The 23,866-nt window shown below is 49.5% G+C and overlaps 4 protein-coding genes across 8 annotated transcripts; 2 read left to right on the forward strand and 2 right to left on the reverse strand.

Moving 5' to 3' along the window:
- Nucleotides 1-2,409: 2,409 nt before the first annotated feature.
- On the forward strand, nucleotides 2,410-5,394 carry TSPAN31 (tetraspanin 31). Its single transcript, XM_079139150.1, has 6 exons — nucleotides 2,410-2,624; nucleotides 3,131-3,298; nucleotides 3,714-3,794; nucleotides 4,142-4,270; nucleotides 4,532-4,645; nucleotides 4,742-5,394. The coding sequence occupies exons 1-6, from the start codon at nucleotides 2,562-2,564 to the stop codon at nucleotides 4,814-4,816; spliced, it is 630 nt and encodes a 209-aa protein (XP_078995276.1). The 5' UTR covers nucleotides 2,410-2,561; the 3' UTR covers nucleotides 4,817-5,394.
- Nucleotides 5,369-8,267, reverse strand: CDK4 (cyclin dependent kinase 4). Of its 2 annotated transcripts, XM_079139148.1 has the most exons (8): nucleotides 8,140-8,267; nucleotides 7,488-7,724; nucleotides 7,196-7,331; nucleotides 6,918-7,085; nucleotides 6,654-6,763; nucleotides 6,269-6,319; nucleotides 6,004-6,139; nucleotides 5,369-5,784 (listed from the first exon to the last, which is right to left on the reverse strand). In XM_079139148.1, the coding sequence occupies exons 2-8, from the start codon at nucleotides 7,703-7,705 to the stop codon at nucleotides 5,695-5,697; spliced, it is 909 nt and encodes a 302-aa protein (XP_078995274.1). In that variant the 5' UTR covers nucleotides 7,706-7,724; nucleotides 8,140-8,267; the 3' UTR covers nucleotides 5,369-5,694. The 2 variants fall into 2 exon arrangements, with proteins under 2 accessions (XP_078995274.1, XP_078995275.1); XM_079139149.1 differs by lacking the exon at nucleotides 8,140-8,267 and having other exon boundaries at nucleotides 7,488-7,742.
- Nucleotides 8,268-11,263: 2,996 nt separating this feature from the next.
- Nucleotides 11,264-15,512, forward strand: MARCHF9 (membrane associated ring-CH-type finger 9). Its single transcript, XM_079139164.1, is given in 5 exon segments — nucleotides 11,264-12,232; nucleotides 13,343-13,498; nucleotides 14,201-14,393; nucleotides 14,651-14,814; nucleotides 14,816-15,512. Coding segments are annotated over 5 exon segments (1,041 nt in total). The 5' UTR covers nucleotides 11,264-11,875; the 3' UTR covers nucleotides 14,987-15,512.
- CYP27B1 (cytochrome P450 family 27 subfamily B member 1) lies at nucleotides 15,251-23,822 on the reverse strand. 4 transcript variants are annotated; one of them, XM_079139161.1, is made up of 9 exons: nucleotides 23,010-23,512; nucleotides 22,200-22,390; nucleotides 21,666-21,868; nucleotides 21,379-21,492; nucleotides 21,124-21,293; nucleotides 20,735-20,907; nucleotides 20,480-20,558; nucleotides 19,987-20,184; nucleotides 15,251-19,658 (listed from the first exon to the last, which is right to left on the reverse strand). In XM_079139161.1, exons 1-9 carry the CDS (start codon nucleotides 23,193-23,195, stop codon nucleotides 19,545-19,547), a joined length of 1,428 nt encoding a protein of 475 aa, XP_078995287.1. In that variant the 5' UTR covers nucleotides 23,196-23,512; the 3' UTR covers nucleotides 15,251-19,544. The 4 variants fall into 4 exon arrangements, with proteins under 4 accessions (XP_078995287.1, XP_078995286.1, XP_078995288.1 ...); XM_079139160.1 differs by having other exon boundaries at nucleotides 21,379-21,579; nucleotides 23,010-23,511; XM_079139162.1 differs by lacking the exon at nucleotides 20,480-20,558 and having other exon boundaries at nucleotides 21,379-21,579; nucleotides 23,010-23,548.
- Between the last annotated feature and the right edge of the window lie 44 nt (nucleotides 23,823-23,866).

Raw genomic sequence — 23,866 nt, forward strand, 5'->3', positions numbered from 1 at the left:
TGCCCTTCCGTCTGTCGGCCTCACTTCCTGACTGGTGAGTTTCAAACCCACAGCCTGAGACAGCACTACCTCCTGCACCTCCCACTCCCTCTAGCGTTGGTCCATCAGCCCTGCCAGCCAGTCCCTGGTATGATTTCCCAGTCAGGTAGAGGGAGAACCTTAACAAGCGTCCCAGGGCCTCCTGTGGGAGGTGGCTAATTAAGATGGGTGTTGGTTATGGGAAAATGTGGCCAGCCAGATCTTGGGTACAAATCCAAAGTTGGGGATCTGCAAACTTGTGTTGTCTCAAACTCACACAGGAATACATACACACGTAGTCTATTACTCATAACCCTGAATTCCAGTGTACAGTTGTACTTACCACTCTCTACACATTTCAATGAGCCCTGAAGAATAATACCTTGTAATGCATCCCTGTAGTTATGGGTAGAATGAGTTATAAAGAAGGAAAGTAACCTATAACCAGATAATACTATCATGCTGTGTGTTCAATTACTTTCATAATAATTAACATGTATATAACATTTAATAGTTTACAATACACTTTCATATACATTATCTTCATAACAGCCATAAAGGGTAGGATTATTTATCATTTTTATACAGAAAAGGAAACTGAGGCTCAGAGAGGCCAGTAACAGGTGGCACAAAGATATGGATCTATGTCTTCTGATTACAATTTTAATAGCCTTTTCAACACACACACACACACACACACACACACACACACACACAAATCAAACAAGATGCTTGCCAGTTTCCCTTCTCCCTAATATTGTTGGGCCCTTAATTTAGAATCTGTAAGAGAAGAGGGTAGATAAGGAATTGAGGGAGAAATGGATGGAAGTGCAGGGTAAGATAAAGGGTAAAAGTTGGTAGGTAGTGTGATCTAATTACTTTATTTCAAGATTTGAACCTCTCTGGCCCTGCCAAATTTCTCTTCTGTACACACACACATTTAGCGGGGGTGGGGGAACAGGATGGTGGAATGTAATTAGACATTGAACCCAGGGTTGCTTAAAAATTGAACCACATCCCAGCCCTATTTATTTTTTAAGACAGGGTCTCGATAAGTTGCTTAGGGCCTCACTAAATTGCTGAGGCTGTCCTTGAAATTGTGATCCTCCTGCCTCAGTCTCCTGAGTCTCTGGGATTACAGGCCTGTGCCATTACACCCAGTTCTACTGCATATCTTGATAGTAATTTATGAATGACTAAAGATTATAGCTCTGTGAATTATTTGCATAGTTGGAAAAAAGGGAATTGAGATTGGGATTATCCACTGGAATCTGTAAAATGGTAATATCTAATATGGAGTGTTACTATGTGCCAGGTACTGTTCTAGGCATTTTACATATGTTAACTCATTTAATCCTCACAACAATCCAGAATTTTTAGAGGTGTGTTGTTAAAGTAAGTGTATCGTTATGTTTTACAGATGATGAAATAGGGAGAGTTTAAGTACCTAGCCAAAGGTTAGTAAGTAGCAAAGTTGGAACCCATGCAGTCTGACTCAGTGAGACTATATTGCTTAGGCAACATAGAATCTAAATACACACAAATCATTCCCACTAAGACTGCTCCTTTCTCCTGGGGCAGAAAGGGGTTATGCCTTTCCCACCCCATGAAAAGGAACGTGTGTAGGCGTGTCAAAGCACTTATGCAATAATAGACAGTTATTGACCAACCATTGTGCCCATCTCCCAAGTGAAACTGTGGAGAATCCTCTCATATTTATTCATATTCGCCCTCCCCAAGCCCTGGATCAGGCTTGCAAGACGCCCAGCACACCCGTGTATGTACCTGTGGCTTTGTCACACACAGGAAAGCACCGGCCTGAGGCCGCTGTTTTTCACGTTGACTTTCTTGCGTATTCACACCCCGCTAGTCAGGGATATGGAACAGAACGCGGGTGCTGTGGACACAGAACGTGAGTATTTGCTGGATGGTGCTATGCCCAACCCGCGGCCTGTGTGGCCGGGCTAAATAACCCAATATTTGTCTCCTTTGGGCGTTCCCCAGTGTGACTCAATAACAAGACGATGGTGTCATCATGAGGTCACCGCAAGACAAGGGGAAAGAGGCGGGGGAAAGGCTCTCCTTCGAGGGGAAGACCCCTTTCGTCCAGCTCTCGAAGCCCCCTTTCTTGCTCTTCACCTGAGCTTCTCCAGAACCTTCCACCTCTGATCAGCCCTCTCTAACCCAGACTATAGAAAGCTCCGCTTTCAATCCGGGCCTTTGAAGTTTAGGTTCTGGTGGCTATGAGACTGTCTAGAAACCCGGCCTCCAGTTGTAAATTTCATCCAATGAAGAAACTAAAGGAGGGGCTAGGAGGTGGGTCGGTGACGTAAAGCAGATTGATTGGCACTCAGGCCATCAACGTCCTGGATTAGCCTCGAGCTTCGCCAATCCAGCGATAGGGGTGGGTCTGTGCAGGCGCAGAGAATTAGTTTGGCTGTCCTCGATTTAAAGAGACAGAAGCTATCCGGGTCCTTGAAGACGGTCCCCCAATACCCTCCCCCTAAGTCCTTGGGACCACTTGGGTCCCCAGAGCTGGGGAGATGGTTTGCGGAGGCTTTGCCTGCTCCAAGAATGCGCTGTGCGCTCTCAACGTAGTCTACATGGTGAGATTTTTGAAGTGGGGGAAACTTCGGGGCGGAAAGGCGAGTGGGTTGAATCTCTAGGGGACTTCCGGTGGGGAGAGGGGTATATTGGGGGTTCCGGGAAGATTCCTATGAACTTCCGGCGAAGAGGGGATTCCTGTGGAAGAGCAGAGACTTCCGGCGATCAGGGGCCTTGACTGAGGGTGGAGGGAAAGAAATGAAGGCTGGGGGCATAAAGTCCTATCCCTCACTTCTGTGAATCTGCCTCTTTCAAAACAAGTGGTGGACAGCGCTAAGGATTCAATGTGTATATTACTTCCCTTGTCTGCCTACCCCCATCCCAGTCATTCTGACTACTTTGGAAAGAGAACCCAGGAATTCTGTTCCTATAGCACCTCCCCCCCCCCCCCGCCCGCCCCCATTCACGCAAATGAATTGTCCTATTTTGCCAAAGTCCCTTTGTGATAGCCTTTGACCGTGCTGCATTCCTGAATTCTTTGAGATGTATCCTGCTTTGTTTCCTATAGCTGGTGGGCTTGTTGCTCATTGGAGTGGCTGCTTGGGGCAAGGGCCTGGGTTTGGTGTCCAGCATCCACATCATTGGAGGAGTCATTGCTGTGGGAGTCTTCCTTCTCCTAATTGCAGTTGCTGGACTGGTGGGTGCTGTCAACCACCACCAAGTCCTGCTATTCTTTGTATCCTGATGTGAAATGATAGGGGTACCTGGGCTCTTGGGACATCTGTGTTGTCTAGGAATAAGTTAGAAAGGGTGTGGGACTTGGATTGTAGGGCCATCTCTTTGCCCTACATAATCTTTACCATAATCTGCAAAACAGCAAAAGCTGATGTTTTCAACTTGACATGATTGTGTAATTCCTATGAACACGAGACCAGGTGGTTATTTTAAATGGAACATGAAAGAATCTGGATACTGGGGCAGGGGTTGTAACTCAGTTGTAGAGTGCTTATCTAGCACGAATGAGGCACTGGATTCAATCCTTGGCGCCACATTTAAAAAAAAAAAAAAAAATATATATATATATATATATATATATATGAAGATCCTTTAAAAAAAAATCTGGTTACTTTATTCCATTAACTCTTCCTCAGTACATGATCATCCTTGGTTTGGTCTTCATCTTCCAGTTTGGAATCTCTTGCTCATGTCTGGCTATTAACCGAAGCAAACAGGTAAGGGAATGCCCTTTCAAGTATTTGCTTGCCTTTTCCCACCTTGCCAAGTAGGATTTTCATCTCTAATATACTGGTCTGACTCCTAATCTGAACTGTGCCCCTAAATCATCCAAGACTATTACTTCTACTTGAGCCATGTGCTTCCTCTGAAATATGGCTAATTCTCCATGAAGGGCGATCTAGAGGGAGGACCTGAGAAATCAGACATTTATCATTTTAATGTGACACACCTTCGTTTCTGAAGGATGTTGACTTCTTTTGCTAGAACAGGGAAATTGAAGCACTTGAACCAAGATCAGGATGTAGGGGGATAGGGATAACTTCCCTTTGCTTGTATTCTCTAGACAGATGTCATCAATGCTTCTTGGTGGGTCATGAGCAACAACACCAGGCATGAACTGGAAAGAAGTTTTGACTGTTGTGGCTTGTTCAACCTCACAACCCTGTACCAAGATGACCCCTCCTGCAATGCAGTGAGTTGGTGGGTGGGGGAGAACAGCAGGGAGGAAAGCCTAGGTAAAGACAGCACCCAAATTGGCTGATTTAATTGGAATCTCATTGTCTCTCTCTAGCAGCTTTTATTGGTGCTCTGCTGGCACGAGAAATGTACGTAGATGCTGGGGACATAGCTAAGTGGGATGTCTGTCTCTTAAGATACTAGTCAGATACTAGGGACATTCACCATAGGTATTTGAATGCTTTGAATTATCTGTAAACACATTTTTTATCCTCAGATCTGCAAGAACAGGAGTTCCACATGCCAGATGTGTGGAGAAAAGTTTCTTAAGCATTCAGATGAAGCCCTGAAAATCCTAGGGGGTGTTGGATTATTCTTTAGCTTTACAGAGGTAACATTCTCCAGTTCCCTCACATATACTTTCTCTAGTAAGTATATCCCCCAAATTTCAAAACTACCTTGTGTTTCTCTTTTTTTATTCCCATAGATCCTTGGCGTTTGGCTGGCAATGAGATTTCGGAATCAGAAGGATCCTCGAGCCAACCCCAGTGCCTTTCTATGAGACTATGGACCCTTCTGACTTTTCCCTGTTTTCTCTCAGCTTTTTATTCCTCCCTTTGGGAAAACCGAGGGTCTGTAGCCCTTTTTGTTTAAAAAAAAGGAAAGGCCCTTTGCCACATCCCCTAAAACTAATTGAATGGCTAGGCTTTATGTCCTGATGTATTCTGGAGCAAGATTAAAGAAGGAAGGAAAAAAAACTCCCTGTCTCCCCAAGTGGATATAAACAGAGCCTGGGAGTGCATTATGTGGGGTGGATTCATTCATAGCTGTTTCCCGTTTTCACTCTTCTACATGCTGGATGACCTCAACATGCCTTGCCCTGGCTCCAAGAGTAAACTGGATAAAGCCAGGGAGAAAACCAAGAACCCTTGTAATGTGCAAGACCCAGTTTGAGAAAGCTTAGTGAACATAAGCCACCTTAATCTCCAAAGGGCTCCACAGACTGCCGAGGCCCCGTGTAACTTAAGGAAAGAGTCTTTATGGTTGTGCAGGGAAGTTCCTTCTTTCAAGTGGTTTTTCAAATCACTTAATGGCAAAATCAATCAGAGAAAGAAACATTAAAAAAAGATCATATTTCTTTGTCTTGTTTTGTTTTCCTGTATAAAAAAGGACCCCAAATATCAAGGTAGGGAGGGGGAGGAGAGATAGACCCCTTAGTGTATAGAAATGGGGAGCGGGGAGGAGGATAAGCCTCAAAAGGAGGGGTAGGTGGAAAATGTCATTAAGGCAGCAAAATATTCTCTGTAAAAAGTTGGGGGAGTCTTCACTGCCTCAGAGAGAAAGGCAGAGGTCGCCTTCTCAATGGGGTTCTCTCCACTCAAATGTCCAGAAGGCGGATAATGGCAGCATCTCTTCCTTCTGTGGCAGCCACTCCAGTGCTCACTCCGGATCCTCTTCCTTATGTAGATAAGAGTGCTGCAGGGCTCGGAAGGCAGAGATTCGCTTGTGTGGGTTAAAAGTCAGCATTTCCTAAAGGGAGAGGCAAAGGTCAGAAAACCATGGGGGGAAAACCCTGCACCTCCGACTTCCCTGGGTTGGGCTACTTCTATGTCCCTTTCTGGCCAATCACAGCAGTAATAACTGCAGCCCACCTACTCACCCACCAGGTCTCATGAACTACAATGATCTGGGCTCTTTCCTACTACCACATTTCTCATCCCAATCCCACCCCATGCCTGTTCCTAGTACCAGGAGCAACTGAGCTCCAGACTCTTCCATCTCAGGCACCACTGACTGCACCGGGCGAGGTCCTCTGGGGGGAAAGGCTCCTCGGGGTAGAGATACATCTCGGGGCCAGTCATCCTCTGGAGGCAGCCCGATCAGGCTGTGGGGACAGGGGAACTCTGGTCAGGACCTTCTCCAGTTCCTCAGGGGAGGAGCCTGTTGCCATTGAAAGCTCAGCAGAAACAGGACTCAAAATGGGAAATCCTTTTCCCCCTTGTTGGACACTTACTCAAAGATTTTGCCCAACTGGTCAGCTTCAGAGTTTCCACAGAAGAGAGGCCTGAGGTGAAAAAACATACAAGGTAGTGGTCATTTTCAAAGGCAGTACTGGAGTGACTAATGCTAAGTGATATAATGAGTATGGAGAACAGTGATACTAAATTACTAACTATAAGAAATTTCAGTGTCTCTGATTATAGATAAGGTAATACTGAAGTAAAACAAAGGGCATATTGGGCTGGGGATATAGCTCAGTGATACTGCTTGCCAAGCATGCACAAGGCACTAGGTTTGATGCCTAGCACCAGTGGGGAAATAAGAACATGGATAGATAATGGCTGATGAATAAAAGGTCTGAAGAATTCAAGATGGTTTAGGGCTTTTGGGTCCCATACTTCCGACGAAACATCTCTGCAAAGATACAGCCAACGCTCCACATGTCCACAGGGGTTGCATATGTAGACTGCAGAAGAACTTCAGGAGCACGATACCAGAGTGTAACAACCTAAAGGGAACAGGAATGGGTGAGGGCACTCCCAGTTATCATGAATCACAGTTATTTGACTGAAGACATGAAGCACAGGACTTCTCAAATACTATAGGCAATCACTCTCCTACCACCAAGCAAAACCCATTTGGGCTCTCATCTTTCTACTGACCACAGGTGTAAGGGCCATCTGGTAGCTGTATATTCTGGCCAGGCCAAAGTCAGCCAGCTTGACTGTACCACCACTTGTCACCAGAATATTTTCTGGCTTCAGGTCCCGATGAACGATGCAATTGGCATGAAGAAAATCCAGGCCTCTTAGAAACTGGCGCATCAGATCCTGGTTTGGAAGGAGGTACAGACTTACTGGAAACAGGCACCATACCTGAAATCCCAAGCTCTATTACATAGATCCCAATCCACATTTCAAGTTCTACCCATAGTACTCACTTTGATGGTCTCAGTTGGCAAGCCAGGTGGCGGTGCCTTGTCCAGATAAGTCCTTAGGTCTTGGTCAACATGCTCAAACACTAGGGTCACCTTGATTTCCCGGTCAGTCCGGGAAGTGGCACAAACATCCATCAGCCTGGCCAGAATAAATGGTCACATACTGTTCAATCTCCTTTGTTCTGATACAGTTTCCCATATTTTCTCAGGTTGTCCACTCCTTTTCAAAGCACACATCCCACTTATAGATTATCTTTACCCATTACTCCCCACTCCCACCCTTCCACCTTCTCACCGGACAACATTGGGATGTTCAAAAGCCTCTAGGCGCCTCAGTAAGGCCACCTCACGAACTGTGCTGATGGGAAGGCCCCCTCCAGCTCCTCCTCCATTGGGGACTCTCACACTCTTGAGGGCCACAAAGTGGCCACTGTGGGGATCACGGGCTTTGTACACCGTCCCGTAGGCACCGACACCAATTTCCGCCACTGGTTCATATCGTGAGGTAGCCATTCTCAGATCAGGGAAGACCCTATAATCACAGAGACTTCTACCACCAAAATTTCCTTCCAAAGATAGGATGGTATGAGAGTGCATTAACAAAGCGATTCCCACAGAGACACCATCATCAGCATCCCATTCCCTTCCCAACCTTCCAGGGGCCGCGCTCAGGAAACACAATGACTCCACTAGCAACCCCTCTAGCCACAAGAAGCTCTGAAAGAAAAAAATTGCCTGTTTTCCTTTGGGGCCATCGTGCCGTGCACAAAAGAGATCACACATGGCCCATCTAGCATCGAAGATTTTACACCCCACCTTCCCACCACCACAAAGGCCCCACTTCCCGCCCTTGGGCGACCCTTCCATAACCAGCCCGCCTGGCGCACGCATGGGAAGCCCTGGGGGGCGGGGACTGGCACCCATTCCTGGGAAAGGGCTGCACTTACTTCACACCAGGCCGAGAGCTGAGGGGACAGGCCCGTTATCGGGACCCCGGAGCCGGTTCCTTTGGCGCCATACACTTGAGCACGGTCCAGGGCAGCTGGACGTTACGGGCGGGACCATAGACACAGGCCGCAGGCTAGAGAGGCCCCCTCACCCCCACCCTCACCATGTGACCAGCTGCCAAATAGGCGCGCGGAAACGGGGAGGGAGGGACGAACGCCGGACGTTCGGGACACGTGACCACTACCCATGCGCAGAGGGGCAGTCGGAGCCTCTGACTGAAAGGAGGGCGGTGAGGGAAGGGGGCCGAGGGGCGATAGCAGCCACGTGATCTGTTGCTATCACACGTGACCGCTTGACATTGCTCTTAGGAGCAGAGGTGTGGTTACGCAGCGAGACATGTGACTGACTGCCAAACCCGGGCTGCGGAGGGGGGGCGCTTGGGGGCGAGGGAGGGTGGAGCGGAAGGCGATGCCATGGCAACCTGGGCCACCCAGCTTTCGACTCCCGGCTGAAGGCCGAATCCCAGCGCATCTCCAGTCCCTTGCATGTCTCTCAGTCTCTTCCGTTTTGGTGGCCAGGTTGTAGTCAGGGTGAGGGTGAGAGTACCAGAGGTGGTGCTGTCATCTTTTCGCTCCACCGCCATGGGAAAACATATTCTCATTTGTGTCTTTGTTTCACTCATTCATTCAACAAAATTTTGCTAAGTGCTTGCTTCTAATTTGTAGGTGGTGTTTTTGTTTTGGTTAGGTTTTGGCATCTCAGTCACTAGCCCTCCGAAGTAGTGATAAGGCTGTAAAGATGTATAGCCAATAGTGTGATCTTATGAAATAGAGTAGACAATTCCCACGTGAGGACCAAAGTAGGATTTAAAAATGGACAGAAGGTAATACAACAATCTAACGGGAAGAGTGGCAAGGTAATGCCCTCCCCTCTTCCCAGCTTCCAAATTTCCCTGAGGGTTTTAAAGCGTTTGAGACCAGATGTCATTTTGGCGGAGAAGTTATTGATGAGTAGGAGACAGGAATATTTGACCTTAAAAGTTCTTTTCGGCTCTGAGATTCTGCGATTCTGTGATGCGTGTGTCGTATATAGACAGGTAGATGTAGAGGTGAGCATGCGAAAGGAAGTCACTCTCCCCACACACGACTACACTATGTGAAATGACTTGGGCCCCTCTGCAAACCTCATGACTACTCATTGAGCTCATTGTGCTTCCCTCTCTTCTTTCAGTACAGCTTTCTTAGCCTTTATCCATGCCCAGAAGTAGTAGTTGTTTTCAAAAGGCTTCAGTCTACAGACACCTAGATAGAGGTAGATTTCTCTGACTTCTCTTGTGCTATTGGTTCCAACTTTATTACCTCCCAGCCCTTTGGAGGTATGGGAGTAAGGGTCACTATCCCTTTTGTGGGAATTTGTCTAAAATCTGAAGCCATGTAAAAAATAACATTTTGGTGGGCTGGGGATGTACCTCAGTGGTAGAGCACTTGCTTAGCATGTGCAAGGCCCTGTCCAATCCTCAGTACTAGCAAAAAAAAATTGGGGGATGGGTGCTGGGGAATTGAATCCAAGGCATAGTGAATGGTAAGCATATGCTCTACCACTGAGCTGCACCCTCATTTTATTACCGCTTGCCACTTCTTTTATCCTAATTTGTAATTTCCCTAACTATCTGGCTAAGAATGTAAGAGTTCATATGAATAGAAATCATGATTCAGGGTAAAATGGAAGACATGTAAGTAGATCCCCCCCCCCCTTTTTTTCCATCTGATTCTTGTAGTTCTGGGTCCTTGCTAGCAAGGGCACCTAGGACACTCCAAAGTAAAACCTCCACAGTGGTATTACAGGGGTTTGCCACAATGCTGAGTAGGAGGATGGCAAGTTTGAGGCTAGCCTGGTCAACTTAGACCCTGTCTCAAAAGAAAATACACACACACACACACACACACACACACACACACACGACTGTGAATGTAGCTCAGTGGTAATGTGCCCTTGGGTTCAAACCACAAAAACAAACAAAAACACAAAACAACAACAAACACCTCCATGCCTGGGCTGGAGAGGTGACTATTTTATTGGCTACCTTGCTAGGGCTGGTTGGTTTGTATGGCTTCTGGAAGACTAAGATAAATGTGATTTTTTAAACTCCCTTCCTATATTAGTTCCCATTTCAGCCTTCCCTTCCCTCTCAGACTACTGCTGCTTACTGTCTCTAAAACAAAAGCTATCCTCTATATCTGTCTGATTCTCAGCCTCCTTTTCCTGATTCATTTATTTGTCCATCCAAAACATCTGAATACTTCATAAAAACATTGCCTCTTATCTGTCACTTTCTGTTGGGAGCCTTAATTTGGCAGTCTGTCCCTGGCTCCATCTCCTCCCTTCTCCTGTTAATTACTCTTTTACTAATTAATTTTTTCCCAGCATGTTTGACCCAGTGGGCTCCCCTGAAATCTCTTTTCCCTCAGCTTTGCAAAAGGGATGAGAGGGAGGATTTTAAGTGTAAGACAGAAAAAAAAAAAAAAAAAAAAAGAAAAGAAAAAGTAAAAGAAAGAAAAGAAAAAAGAAAGAACGATTGGGTAGAAGTGGTTCTCAGGCTCTAGACCCCCATAAAATCAAAGAGCTAAGTATGTGTGTGTGTGTGTGTGTGTGTGTGTGTGTGTGTGTGTGTGTATGTGTGGGGGGAGGGGGCGCCTTTAGTGTAGTGGAGGTGAAGGCAAGAGGGTACCAGGAAAAATACTACCATCCCTTTGGCACTCCTATTTGTCTTGCTCAGTCACCTCCCTCACGCGTTACAATGAAACGCTTCTCTGACACAATCCGATTCTACTCCTTATACACACACCTCTCTTTTACAGTCCAATGCCCAGCACACTTTTCAGTCTTTTGTGTAAGAGTGTCTATTGCTTGAGTCAATCCCTTGCTCAGCTCTTTGCACACTCGCATTTCGCATAAACCTCTCCCCTGGTACACCTGCATCCTTTGACCACTTACCTTCTCTTACATTCTCTCTCGCGCACACACACACCCACTCCCATACACACATCTATTCTCCTACCCAAGTGCACACTCCCCTTCTTCGGCCACTCCCCTCCCTCCACCCTCCCGGGGCTCGCACGCTTGCCCCGCCCCTGGGGACACCTGCTCGTGTAGGGCAGGGCGGGGATGCGCAGCCGCGGCCCCTTCTCCTCCTCTCCCCTTCCCCGCCCCTCCCTCCATCCCTCACCGGCTCCCCGGCTCCCGCCCCGCCCGCCCCGCCCGCCCGCCGCTCCGGGGGGGTCTCCGCCGCCGCCGCCGCCGCCGGAAGGAGCCGCCATTTGCCACCGCCGAGCGCACGGGCCGAGCCGAGCCGGATCCGGGAGCCGGAGCGGGACTGGGGCCCGGAGGACGGCGATGGGGGGCGGCCCCGCCGCAGGAGGACCCGGGCGCGTAACCCCGGGGGCCCGGCCCGCTCCGGACCCGGACCCGCGGGGCGCGGCACCCTGAGCCCCCCTCCCCGCCCCCTGCCCCGGCCATGGTTGTCCACCCCGCCACCCCTGGGCCACCAGCCCTCTCATCCTCGCGAGTCCCGGAGCCCGGGTGGTGTCAGCAGTGAACGGTGTTTGCAGGCCCCGAAGACCCCAGCCCGGCTCGGCTCTCCAGCGCGCGCCCCCTTCCCGGCCTTGTCCCTTCCCTTCCCCCCGCCGCCCAAAAACCCCCCTTGCACGCCGCCCCCCGCCCCCCGGAGCCCGGACGATGCTCAAGTCTCGGCTCCGCATGTTCCTGAACGAGCTGAAGCTGCTGGTGCTGACGGGCGGGGGGCGGCCCCGGGCCGAGCCGCAGCCCCGGGGGGGCGGGGGAGGCGGCTGCGGCTGGGCGCCTTTTGCCGGCTGCTCCACCCGGGACGGCGACGGCGACGAGGAGGAGTACTACGGGTCGGAGCCGCGGGCCCGGGGCCTGGCCGGGGACAAGGAGCCGCGAACTGGACCCCCGCCACCGCCCGCGCCGCCGCCACCGCCCCCGGGCGCGCTGGATGCCCTGTCGCTCAGCAGCAGCCTGGACAGCGGGCTCCGAACCCCTCAGTGCCGGATCTGCTTCCAGGGCCCAGAGCAGGTCAGGCCTGGGCACCTGGCTGGGCAGGGAGGGGTGGGGGCGCGCACCTGGGCTGTCTACAGAGACCGCGATCAAGGGGCGGGGCTTGAGGAGACTGGGCGGGACCCAGGACCCGGGTGGGAATGGGGTGAGGTGGGGCAGCCGGCAGGAGATTCCTGGAGCGTGTTTTGGGGTTGGGGTGTCGGGGGTCCTTAGGAAGAGGTGGGGCTTTTTCCTGAGAGGGCTCATGATTCCTCTCACCCATTAATGGGGACAGCATTGTCTCCTGCTCCCCTTAGCCAGTATCGCCATTGACTGAGGGGACCTATTCTCTCAGAAATGGACAGAAGGGAGAATGCACCCGTACCCATCTTGACGGGAGGGACCCAGCCAGAACCCTGCCTCACTATTTCTCCCGCTGGGGCACTTTTCACTTCATATTCTGCAACTTTCCATCTCATTCCAAAGAGCCGCCTTTGTTACATTTTATGGGCAAAGTTGTCCCGGGATGGTGCCAGAGGGTGTCTCTGTGTAGTGAGAAATGATTCCTTGACTAAAGGGGAACATGCTTCACTCCCACCTCCAAGATTTCCCCCCTTTTTTAATATGTGGAAACAGACTAGTAATCCATTCTAGTCCCCATCAGATCTATGAAATACTGTACTTTACAATGATGGGATGGGGGAATGAAGCCATGGTTCAGAAGCTCTCACCCTCCTCTCCCTCCACATCCTAGGGGCAAGCCTTCTCTCTCAGAGGTATTAAAAAGTACCTTTTCCAAGTTCTAGGGAAAAAAAGGCCCAGTATTCCCCCCAAGCCCCATCTCGCATCCTTTTGGTATGGGAAGTTTTTCTTGAGCTCTAACTTCCTTCTTTTCTGCTGCTGCCTTAACCTCTTGTCAGGGTTGGGTGAAAGACCTGAGGGTTTTTGTCTTTTTTTTTCTTTCCGGTTTTGGGGATCAAACCCAGAGCCTCGCACATACTAGGCAAGCGCTCTAACATGAGCTACCTCCCAAGTACAGGTCAGAGTTTAAGAGAATGACTGCCCTAAAGAGGTTTCCCTCACCAGGAGCACGGCAGAACGAAATGGGATGGTGATGACTGACAGGGCCTTTCCTCACACTTCCTCCAGGGGGAGCTCCTCAGCCCCTGCCGCTGCGACGGCTCCGTGCGCTGCACTCATCAGCCCTGCCTCATCCGCTGGATTAGTGAGAGGGGCTCCTGGAGCTGTGAACTCTGCTACTTCAAGTACCAGGTCCTGGCGATCAGCACCAAGAACCCATTACAGGTGGGTGCAAAGAGTGGACTCAGACTGAGGGCCTTTCTGCTATAGGGATCAGAGCCCCCCCCCCCCCCAGGGAGCCTATTTTATCTCATTTACTCATTTTCCAAAGACACCCCTCCCCATTTTGGAAGTTTCCTGTCTGTAAATCCTTCCTTCCTTTATTTATTTATTTGCAAAGACATTTATTGGGTGCCCCTTGGATCCCAGGCCCTGTTTAGACACTGGGACAACAGAAAAGGAAAAGATGAGAATATTGTTGATGATGATGATCATGATGATATCAAATGCAGTGTTTTCTGTGTAGCAAGCTTTGGTGAAATCAACTCTTTAACTCTTTTAATGTTCATAATAATCCTATTAGTTACATACATTATTTCCCCCATTTTACAGATGAGAACACTGATGCACAGAGGGATTTAAAAACTTACCTAAGATTACTCAACCAGTAAGGGATGGAGTTAAGTTTGGAATTCATATCTACATGTTTTGGCTTTATGGCACTTGCCTGATTCTGCTTTTCTAAGACAGACAAATAATATCAGACAAGTATCACATTTTAGGTTTGATCACGGCACTGGGAAGACAGGTGTTAATCCTGTGTAAATGATATGGGAAGGCTCCTGGAGCCTCCTCCTCTTCAGGGTTGCCCATTACCCAGTCCTCTGTCCCTTTCTGTGACCATTTGGAGTCTTTTCTCCTACACAGTGGCAGGCCATCTCCCTGACGGTCATCGAGAAAGTTCAGATTGCAGCCATAGTTCTGGGCTCGCTCTTCCTCGTCGCCAGCATCTCCTGGCTCATCTGGTCCTCACTCAGCCCTTCAGCCAAGTGGCAGCGGCAAGATCTGCTCTTTCAGATCTGTTACGGCATGTACGGATTCATGGATGTTGTCTGCATAGGTGAGGGCACCTCTCTCTCCCTTATGTGCTTAGCATCTTCCTTTTACTCACCCCCTTAACTTCCCTGTCCATCCCCTCAGTTTCATGGTTTTGTTTTCTGCTATGGAAGTCCTTAGAGGTATTCTGATATCCCTCCCTTACCTGCTTCTTCAGGATTCTTTGCAGCTATATCTTCTCACTCAGTAATGTGTGTTTAAGGACCTTTGGCCTCAATCTCAACAGCAGTTGATCCCAGATTTCTTATCCTTCTTGCTCAGGCCTCATCGTCCATGAAGGCTCTTCTGTCTACCGAATCTTCAAGCGCTGGCAGGCTGTGAACCAGCAGTGGAAGGTCCTGAATTATGACAAGACAAAAGACATAGGAGGAGACGCAGGGGGAGGGACGGCAGGGAAACCAGGCCCCAGGACCTCACGGACGGGCCCCCCCCACTGGGGCTACCAGCCGTCCCCCAGCTGCCCAGCGCATGCGGACGCTCTTGCCTCAGCGCTGTGGTTATACAATCCTGCACCTCCTTGGACAGCTGCGGCCACCAGATGCCCGTTCCAGCTCCCATTCTGGCCGAGAAGTTGTCATGAGGGTCACCACCGTCTGATCTGGATTCCAGGAGCAGGGATCTTAAGTCAATGCATCAGCCAGACATGAGCTCTCATGGCTGCTGGAGGTACCACCTGGACAAGGTGTTTGGGGCAGTGGCCCCCACCACTGAGGATCTCTGTGGGCAGCCTCAGGCTGGAGACATTGTCTGTTCTCTACTACCCATTGAGTAGAGACACCTGGATGACATTGTAGCCACCACTGACAGCTCATACTCATCCTGAGATGGTCAGTGGGCAGGTGGGGAGAGCAGCTTTTCTTCCCTGGAAAGAACCGTCTTTACCTCAGCTCCTAGGGCCTCCAGCCCCCCGCCCCCTCTAGCTCCATCATGGGGACTTGGCAAAGGGGGACCAATGCCAGAAGAAAGGGGTTGTAGACCCCCATTCCCCATCCCATGGCCATAGGGCATCTGGCAATAAGACTAGTATACATTGACCTCCCGTTCCCTGCATGAGGGCGGGGGACTTCCCCCTGCTCCATCCCCCATTGCATGGGGGAAGGGCATAAAGAATCATTTATATGCACGTGGAGACTCCTTTCTCATCTGGGGGTTTTCTGGAGGGCTGGGAGGTTTTCTGGAGGGCTGGGAGGCTTCTCTGCACAGGTTGCAAATCCCAAATGCAGCAGTGGGTTCTGAGTTGTGACTCCCGCTTGCTAGAAAAGAAGTCACTTTGGCTGCTAGATGGCAGTGCTCAAAGGCATCTAAGGAGGGTAGACCTGCCACCTTTGAGTTGTGTGATTTAGGAAAAAAATCTCTAGAGTTTTCCTGTCTACCTCATAGAGTTGGAATGAGGATAAATGAGGGACAGGTTGGATGCCATTGCAAAGAAAATCACTAGTGGCATAAACATTTCTAGACTAGTTGATGGTTCATTTATTTCAACTAGTAACTGGTATTTCAAAAATTCCAATGTGTTTTTCATCAGGAGTTGCACAGAACCTTGGAATTTTGTTTTGAACGATATAATAGATATGGAAATATGAGGGGTAATAGACACTGAAAATGTGAAGGATGGTGGTTATCTGTAAGAATGAGAACTCTTTGGGCCAGGGATGTACTCAGGGATAGAGCACTCGCCTGAGAACTCCTCAGACCCTCTGAACATTAGAGCCTGGTGGATGGGGAAAGGTTGGAGATGTCCATCTTGCTCTGGAGGTCATCTGAATTTTATTCTTCCCAGGTACTATGCTTCTCCAGAAAAGTGGTATGAAGCGAATATGGACTCATGGAAGGAGTCCCTCAATATTAGGAGTCTCTGTCCCCAACCTAAGCTATTTTTATGAGAGTTCAGGGTCACAGGTCTGATCCTGGTGTGCCCAGTTAGTAGTATTAAGTGGAAAGTATTGTGCTTGGAGGCAGAAGCATAGAGAGGGCTGCTGTTTTTAAAGAAAAGTTTGGGAAGGACTGGTTGAGATGTGGGCCAGAGGGGGTATAGCTGAGTGGTAGAGCACTTGCCTAGCATGCACAAGGCCTTGGGTTCCATTCCCAGCACTGAAAAAAGAAAAGAAAGAGAAAAAAGAAAAAAAGAAAATGGGTCAGTCTAAAGCCTGATCCCTTTCTCCTGAGGCCTGGGGGCTGTGTATTATATGAATGATGGTGTCTTTTAAGTAAACCATTCATCAATATTAAAATAATTCCTTCTTACATTGCTAAAGTCAGATCCAGAGACCTTTCTTATTATTGATCCTTCTCTTAGGGAAGTTTCTGTTCTTCCTCCTCACTGGGGGTGTTCTGGAGAAAAATCTTTTCTAAAGGCCCACATATCCTTGGGCAGGAAACCTTGATCCTCTTTCCAGAAGGGGGTCCTGGGTGCTGTCCATGGTGCTGGGATCCAGACACACTTGGGAGTATAGGAATTAAAGCTGAATTGGGGTCTGATTCACCTCAGTGTGGAAGCATATCACTTCCAAGTTCTGAGGAGATCAGAACAGAGAGAGTACTGAGGCTGAGCCCTCCATCTTCCCAGTGGGAAGCTTTCCCCAGGGACATATCCCTCTACAACTCCACCTGGGGGAATGAAGGGCCAAACTTTATACATTGACCATTCACAGAAGAGCTGGTAGGGGCCAGATGGGAGATAGCATATCAGAGTGACTACTAATACCCATACTGGCCAGTAGGGCTCAGGTAGGTAAGGCATACATGGAACTTCTGTGCAGAGCCTGAGCCATGTAGAAGCTTAGACACATCCAAGAACACAGACATGCTCACACAATCTCCATTTCCATTCTGGGCCCTATAGCCAGGCCCAGTGACAGTACTTCAGCACCGGTGGAGGTCTGTGGATAGGGGTTGGGACCAAGTCAATGTGGTATCCTCTCCTTCCCTCTTTTTTTTTTTTTTTTTTTTTTTTAAATTTAAAGAGATCCTTGTCCAGGAAAAGGGTCATGAACACTTCTTCATGAACCCTCTTCAAGTGGGCATTCTTTCTTACCAGTGAAGGAGTATGGGTGGGTAGGAGTCTTATCACTGATTCCAGGGCAAAAGGCCCAATAGTAGGCTGGGCTTTATTCTCCCTTATAGTTCAAATCTGCTAAAAATCAGTTCATTTTAAGTTCAAGTTGAGCTTGGTGATAGGGGAATATAAGTGGAGATTGTGTTTAGTGAGGTGTCTCTTGGGTGTCTGCACACGATATTGGGCATGCCGTGCCCCTCTGTAGATCTCACATTGTTCCCTCCACAGAAGGTCTTATGGTTAATGGAGTTTCCGTGGTCAGGGAGCCATGTCTAAGATGGGAGAGAGGTAGGACAGAGAAAAAAGACATGTGAAATGAAATCTCTACCAACACCCTGCTAACTGGAATCAGTGGCGGGGGGTGGGGGACAGGAGGAAGGGGCAAGCCCTGACAAGGGAGGGTAATCTGGGATGCAGAGGGAGATGCATAGGGTGTTGAGAGATTTATCTGAATGGAAGATGAGTTAACATGTATACATTACAAGGGAAGTACTGTGTCCAGCCTCTCTGGGCCAGAGTGCTGACTCAGAAACAGAAGCTTCCTTTGCCCACCCCAGTGCTCCTACCGCAGTGCCCTGGGGCTTCTGACCACCCTCACCCTAAATTTTTATGCTGTCAGATTCCACACTTTCCTTCCTGTGACCTTCTTTCTCTGAAGGAAATTATCGTGTAACTTTTTTCTGGAGAAGGCAGAGTAGCCATTCTAGGATATCCTTCAATTCTGGCAGATCAAATTCCAAAAGACTTCTCTGACCAGAGTCAGCTGCCTCTGCCCATCTCTGCAAATCCCTAGCTCCCCAACCCATTTCCGACTCATCTCCTACAATTACTTTTCACCACCACCCCCTTAATCTCTCACATGAAGCAAGACTAGACTTGGCTGTTCTCACTACAGACAGAAACAAGTCTGGCTTTGGGTCGCAAACCACTCTTCCAGGCACCCAGACCTCCCATTATTATGGCAGTCACTCCCAAGATGTAAGAATCCAAGGCAGGAGATGGGGGTTAGGGTCTTGGCAGGAAGTGGGAGTAAGAGTAAAGTAAGACAAAAAGTCAAGGTTAAAACATTTGGATTTTTTTATTCCAAAACCTAAGAATATGGGGCTGGGAATATAGCTCAGTTGGTAGAGTGCTTGCCTTGCATGCACAAGGCCCTGCATCCCCCCAAAAATCCCCAGCACCACCAAAAAAAAAGAAAAAAGAAAAAAATCATATATACACACAAAAAACCCAAGAATATTAAAAAATTTCAATATAAAAAAGAAAACAAGGCCAGCCCAAAGATACCTCTGCCTGGGAATTAAGTGATGACCAGAGAGGCTGGGCATGGTAGTGCACACCTGTAATACCTGTGAGGCTGAGGCAGGAGGATCATGAGTTCAAGGCCTGCCTGGGCAGCATAGTAAGATGCTGTTTCAAAAAAAAAAAAAGTGACCAGAGAGCCTAGAATTTTTTTTTTTTTTTAATCATAAACCAGGCTAGCACAGATTCATCTTCTTGGGGCAAGATGAAAGAAGGAAGGGGGGTAGACATAGCCTGGTAAGGAAGTTGTTAGTTGTTTATCCTTTGTGCTACATGGTCCAGTTTTAATCTGAGAATGTGTATGTTGTTGCCCAGTTAGATAGGCCCTGATACAGAATATTTAGACCAAATAAAGCCTCATCCCTGCCTTTTGAAGAGTTCACATATTTAGAGGGAGACCAACCAGGTGCAGAGCAGATGCACAATTACTTTGCTCGTGTTGTGAGAAATGCTTAGGCAGCAGCATCAGTGAGCACTGTGGAAGCACCAAAAGAGCAGTTAGTTGAATCCTCCCTCAGGCCACCCAGCATTACCTGTTAAAATCTGAGTTGGCCCTAAAGGATTTGTATATGACCAGGAAAAGAGCAAATGGAGAGATCATGGTTTTCTCAGGACCTATTGAGATAGGCCAAGTGCATGGGTCAGCTCTTGAGGCATGAGGCAGCTCTTGCACTTTGCTATGGTCATTATATTCAACTAAGTCAGGCCTTGTTCTCGAGCTGGTGTGTCTCTTGGTCTTCTGCCCAAAAAAAGCCCTATGATGAGAGAAATTTGTTGATGAGTGTCTCTTTCCAAGGACTATCTGTCCACAAACTGTAGGTTAATGCTTCTCTCAGGCACCAGCACAGTTCGGGTCATGGGTCTGACTGGAGGAGCACCTGGCTCAGGCAGCACCTCAAAATGGGTCAAGATCTGGAAAGGGAAGAAGAGGGCTATCACCATTGGGGGGATCTATAATGGTGGAATTAATTGGCAAAGGGCTTTATTAGTGAGAGAATGGGTGGGGTGGCACCTATGGCCAGTAGGACCTTCTTGGTCAGTGAGGGTAAGGGATTATAGAAGGGAAAATGATAGTCCAAATATCCTTGCTTACACTTCAGACCTATAATGGGATTGTCATATTTTCAAGGATTAGGTCTGTCAGGTCTTCCATGTTTTCCTGTGCTTACAGATGATGAGAGCTCACAGTTTAGAGGGTTTAGGTTTCTCAGGTTGGGGATAGAAGGTCTCTACCACTTACCTGGGCCAAAGCCATTTGCAGCTCAAGTTCAGCCAAGCGTCTCCCCATGCAGCTGCGCTTGCCAAAGCCAAAGGGAAGAGATGCAAATGGGTGGGGGGCTGGGCCCTCCCCCAGCCAGCGAGCTGGACAAAAAGAGTTCGGCTCTGGGAACTGTGCAGGATCCCTTGAAGTAGCATAGTGACACAGAGAGACCAGTGTCTGGTGGGGGAAGGAATCAACTGTGTCAGTTTGGACTCAGAAGCAAAGACTTGGGGTGGGGGGTGCTGTTATGAAAAAGAAAATCTACGGACTGGGTCAAAGTCAAGTTTCTTGTTGACTGGGAAGTTTTCTGGGGCTACTTTTGGAATGATTTCTCTGCTGCCCCACTGTACCCTAGAGAGGAATTCAGGTCAAAGGAAGGGTTTGAAGGCATATGAGGAATGTTTAGGGACAGGACTGGGGTCCAAGATAGTAAGGAATGGCTCAGCCAGAGGGCTCCATAGGCTATACTTACATTTGGGGGGATAATATAATCACCCACACGAATGTGTTTGTCTGGGACGCGGGAATTTCCAGGTACTACGGGGTACAGTCTAGGTTGCAAAGCAAAAGATAGGGGCAGCGAGATGAGGCCAGGGGAGATAGCCTCTTTCTCATTGCCTCCAACTTCCAAACCCGTTTCTGGCTAGCCATAGAATACCATTTTTCTGCCCTCTCCCTCCCTGCTTCCTCAGTCTTTCCTCTAGTTCTTCATCTCCTCTCCCCTCACCTTAGTACTTCCTTGAGCACAGCCTTGAGCAGGGGCAGCTGGGACAGAGCAGTGGCTTGCGGGTGGGCACTGGAGCCTGGGCCCAGGGCAGTTGTGATCTCAGAATGGAGTGCTCTCTGGACTTCTGGGTGCCGGGAGAGCTCATATAGAGCCCAGGAGAGTGTGTTGGACACCTGAAGGGGCAGGAGAGAGCAGCTTAGGAGTTAGGCATGGGATCCAGCAGAGGGGGCAGAATATGAAGCAGTCTGAGGCCAAGGAGGTGCTAAATCAAGGGATTAGTTGAGCCCCTACGTGGTAATAGGGGGGTCCCCTGAAGCAGAAAATTGGCCCGGAGACTGGGGAGGATAAATTCCGGAAGTGGGTCTTAAGGCCTAGAGGGAGAACCTCACCGTGTCCACTCCAGCCAGTAGCAGCTCGGTCACATTCCCCAGGATGGACTGGGCAGACACTTTCTCCCGGAAAAGGAAGTGGGTCAGATGTGCCCCAGTTGGCATGCCCTTTTCAGAGTTTCCGTGGTTCATTACCTCCTCGGCCTCTCGCTGCTCCACATGCAGCTGGGCTACATGGGGAGAAGACACGCTGATGCCTCACTACCCCTGGGAACTTGTGCTTTTCCCTATTCCCAACACTTTTCTGTGCCTTACCAAACGCAAACATCTGGTCCCAGTCTCGGCAGAGGCGTGCCCAAGGTCCTGGCACTAGGCGATGCAGCCAGTTGGGCATCGCCATGGTTAACAGCGTGGACACAAACACTGAGCCTACAGCGCGGATGAAAGTCTCGGTATCCGAGGGCACTTCAGCCTCCAGGCAGCCCAGGCGCGAACCCAGCAGCACTGCGGCTATGCCTGGCCGGGAGGGGGAGCTATAAGGGCACCAGGAGAGGGGCCGGGGTGCCTCCCACGCCTACCCCTATTTCTGTTTTGGGACTCACCCTCCAGTCCAAACTTGTAAAACTCTCCCGCCACATCCCGAACCAGGGTGGGCGGCCCGGTGCCACGTCCCCGCTGGCGCCTTAGTAGTCGCACAAGATCACCGACCACTTTGTCCAGGGTTTCGGCATAGCCCGCAGCCGCTTGAGGCCGGAGGAGGAGCGGGGCCAGAAGACTACGGAGCTTCTGCCATTCTTCGCCTTCCCTGCAGGAGTGCGGAGAGAGGGCTTTTCAGGGAGGTGGGGGTATCTGAAGATGGCTCAACTGGGGTGGCCAAGTGAAGTATTGGGTCTCCTTCTTCCAGGTTCAGAAAGCTGCCCCTCCCTGTGCCCATCTTCTATGTTCCTTCCTTCTTTACTCATTTCCCGCCCCTCCCCCCACGGCCCCCCGGGAGGGGAATGAATTCCCGGGTAACCTGAGCAAAAAAATCTTATGTTCTATCCAGATTCTGGTACCCTCGCGTTTTTCACCTGTTACCTCGGTTCCCTGGTTCTGGTTTCTAAGGAGTATGAGCTTTGGGGGCAGAGAGGACTCACGCGGTAAGTAGTCCACAAGCTCGTTGGTGGCGGCGACGGTGCTCCGCCCAGGATGAGAAGCTGCAACGCTCTGGCAGAGGACCCTCCTGTCTCAGCAGCTGCTCAACGAGTGCAGGGGCGGCCACATACACTGTGCGCATAGTCCCGAATCTGGCCAGCCACACCGGGCCGAAGCGCGCAGCGCCCTGCACCTGGAAGAACCCACGCAGCAACTAGGATACCCTGGACGAGCCCTGAGTTTGGCTTGTGCCAACACCAAGGCACTTGACTAGGCTTAGGACCCACGAGCTTCTCGAGTGCCCAACTGGCATATGGGCCCAATGCTTTGAATTCTTCTCTACCGCCTCGAAAGTTTGTGGTCAGCAACACGGAGGGACTTTGTGTAATACACAAAAACCTTCAGGGCTCTTTTTGGTCATCTGGGCAAAACCAAGGAAGACAAATCCCTAAAGCTCCCCCGACCCCCAACTGTCTTTCTCAGAATAAGTCCCCAACGAATGAAAAAGAACGCGTAGTTTTACAGCCAAATGCGCACGGAGAGTCCCCAGAGCTTCCTTTTCTGGCGTTCTTATCTTAGATGTACAGGGTCTTGGAGACGTTTGTACCGAGAAAAGGCTCTGAGTGCAACCCCTTGATTCCCCACCAGTCGAACCACCTACCCCGACCCCAATCCCAGCGAATCTTTTCTATAATTTATGGGCATCCATTCTCACCAATTGTCCTATGCTCTGGATTAGTCTGCCTTTGCTGGCGTTATCAAAGCCAGTTCGTCCAGCTTAGTCCCAGGAATAGGAGGTCCTTCCTTCCTACCTGCAATTCGTGTAGTCTAGACAGTCCCCCTTTGCAGAAAAGTTCAGCCAGGAAGCTAGGCATGGAGGGGCCGGGCATGTCCGCCAAGCTCCGGGGCATTGAGTCCGAGCCTTCGGAGGCACCCAACTCAGAAGCCCAGCGGTGGCGATGGAACACTCTGGAGGTGAACTTGAGGGTCTGCGTCATGGTGCAGTTCAGAGAATCCACAAGAGAGCCCTTCTCTGGAGAATCTCGAATGCTCGCCTGAACCCCTATTTAAGCCCTGAGCAAGGTAGTGGCAACACCCCTTCTCAGAGCTCCTTAGCCAATCCCTCTTTACTGAGTGTTCTGTTTCAGATTAGCACTCAGTAGTACAGTAGGCTGGGTCTGGGCTGGCTCCTTTGGAGCTCATGGCTGCAGTGACACTTGTGAGAGGGGAAGCCTGTCTCAGTTTCTCCTTGATAGTTAGTACCCTAATCCAATAGGTAAAGGTCTTTTTTGGGGAAAGGCTATTTAATATTTATTTAGATTACAGGAGAAAACCTTGGGATAATTCCCACTTCTCCAAGGAACCAAGTTCCTTTAGGTCCATCCTCAGTTACTCCTCATTCACCAGTTCCACCACAAAGGAAAAAGAAGAGAAATCTGGTAGAGGCATGGCTGCAACTGTCCCCACATTCTTGGCTTGCTGGGCTGCACCTTCTCTGTGCAGATGGGCAGAATTTCCCTGCACTAGCCAAGTCTCCCCTTCCCACTGTACCACACTTATACTGGGCAGGTGGCAGGTGGGTTAATAGGTTAAATTGGCTTCAGGTACCTTCATCTGTTTTTTTCAGGAGGGGTCTCTTACATCAGTAAGCTCCCTCCTTCCAGTCTTG

The sequence above is a fragment of the Sciurus vulgaris genome, assembly GCF_902686455.1.
Source record: "Sciurus vulgaris genome assembly, chromosome: 5".
Taxonomy (NCBI): domain Eukaryota; kingdom Metazoa; phylum Chordata; class Mammalia; order Rodentia; family Sciuridae; genus Sciurus; species Sciurus vulgaris.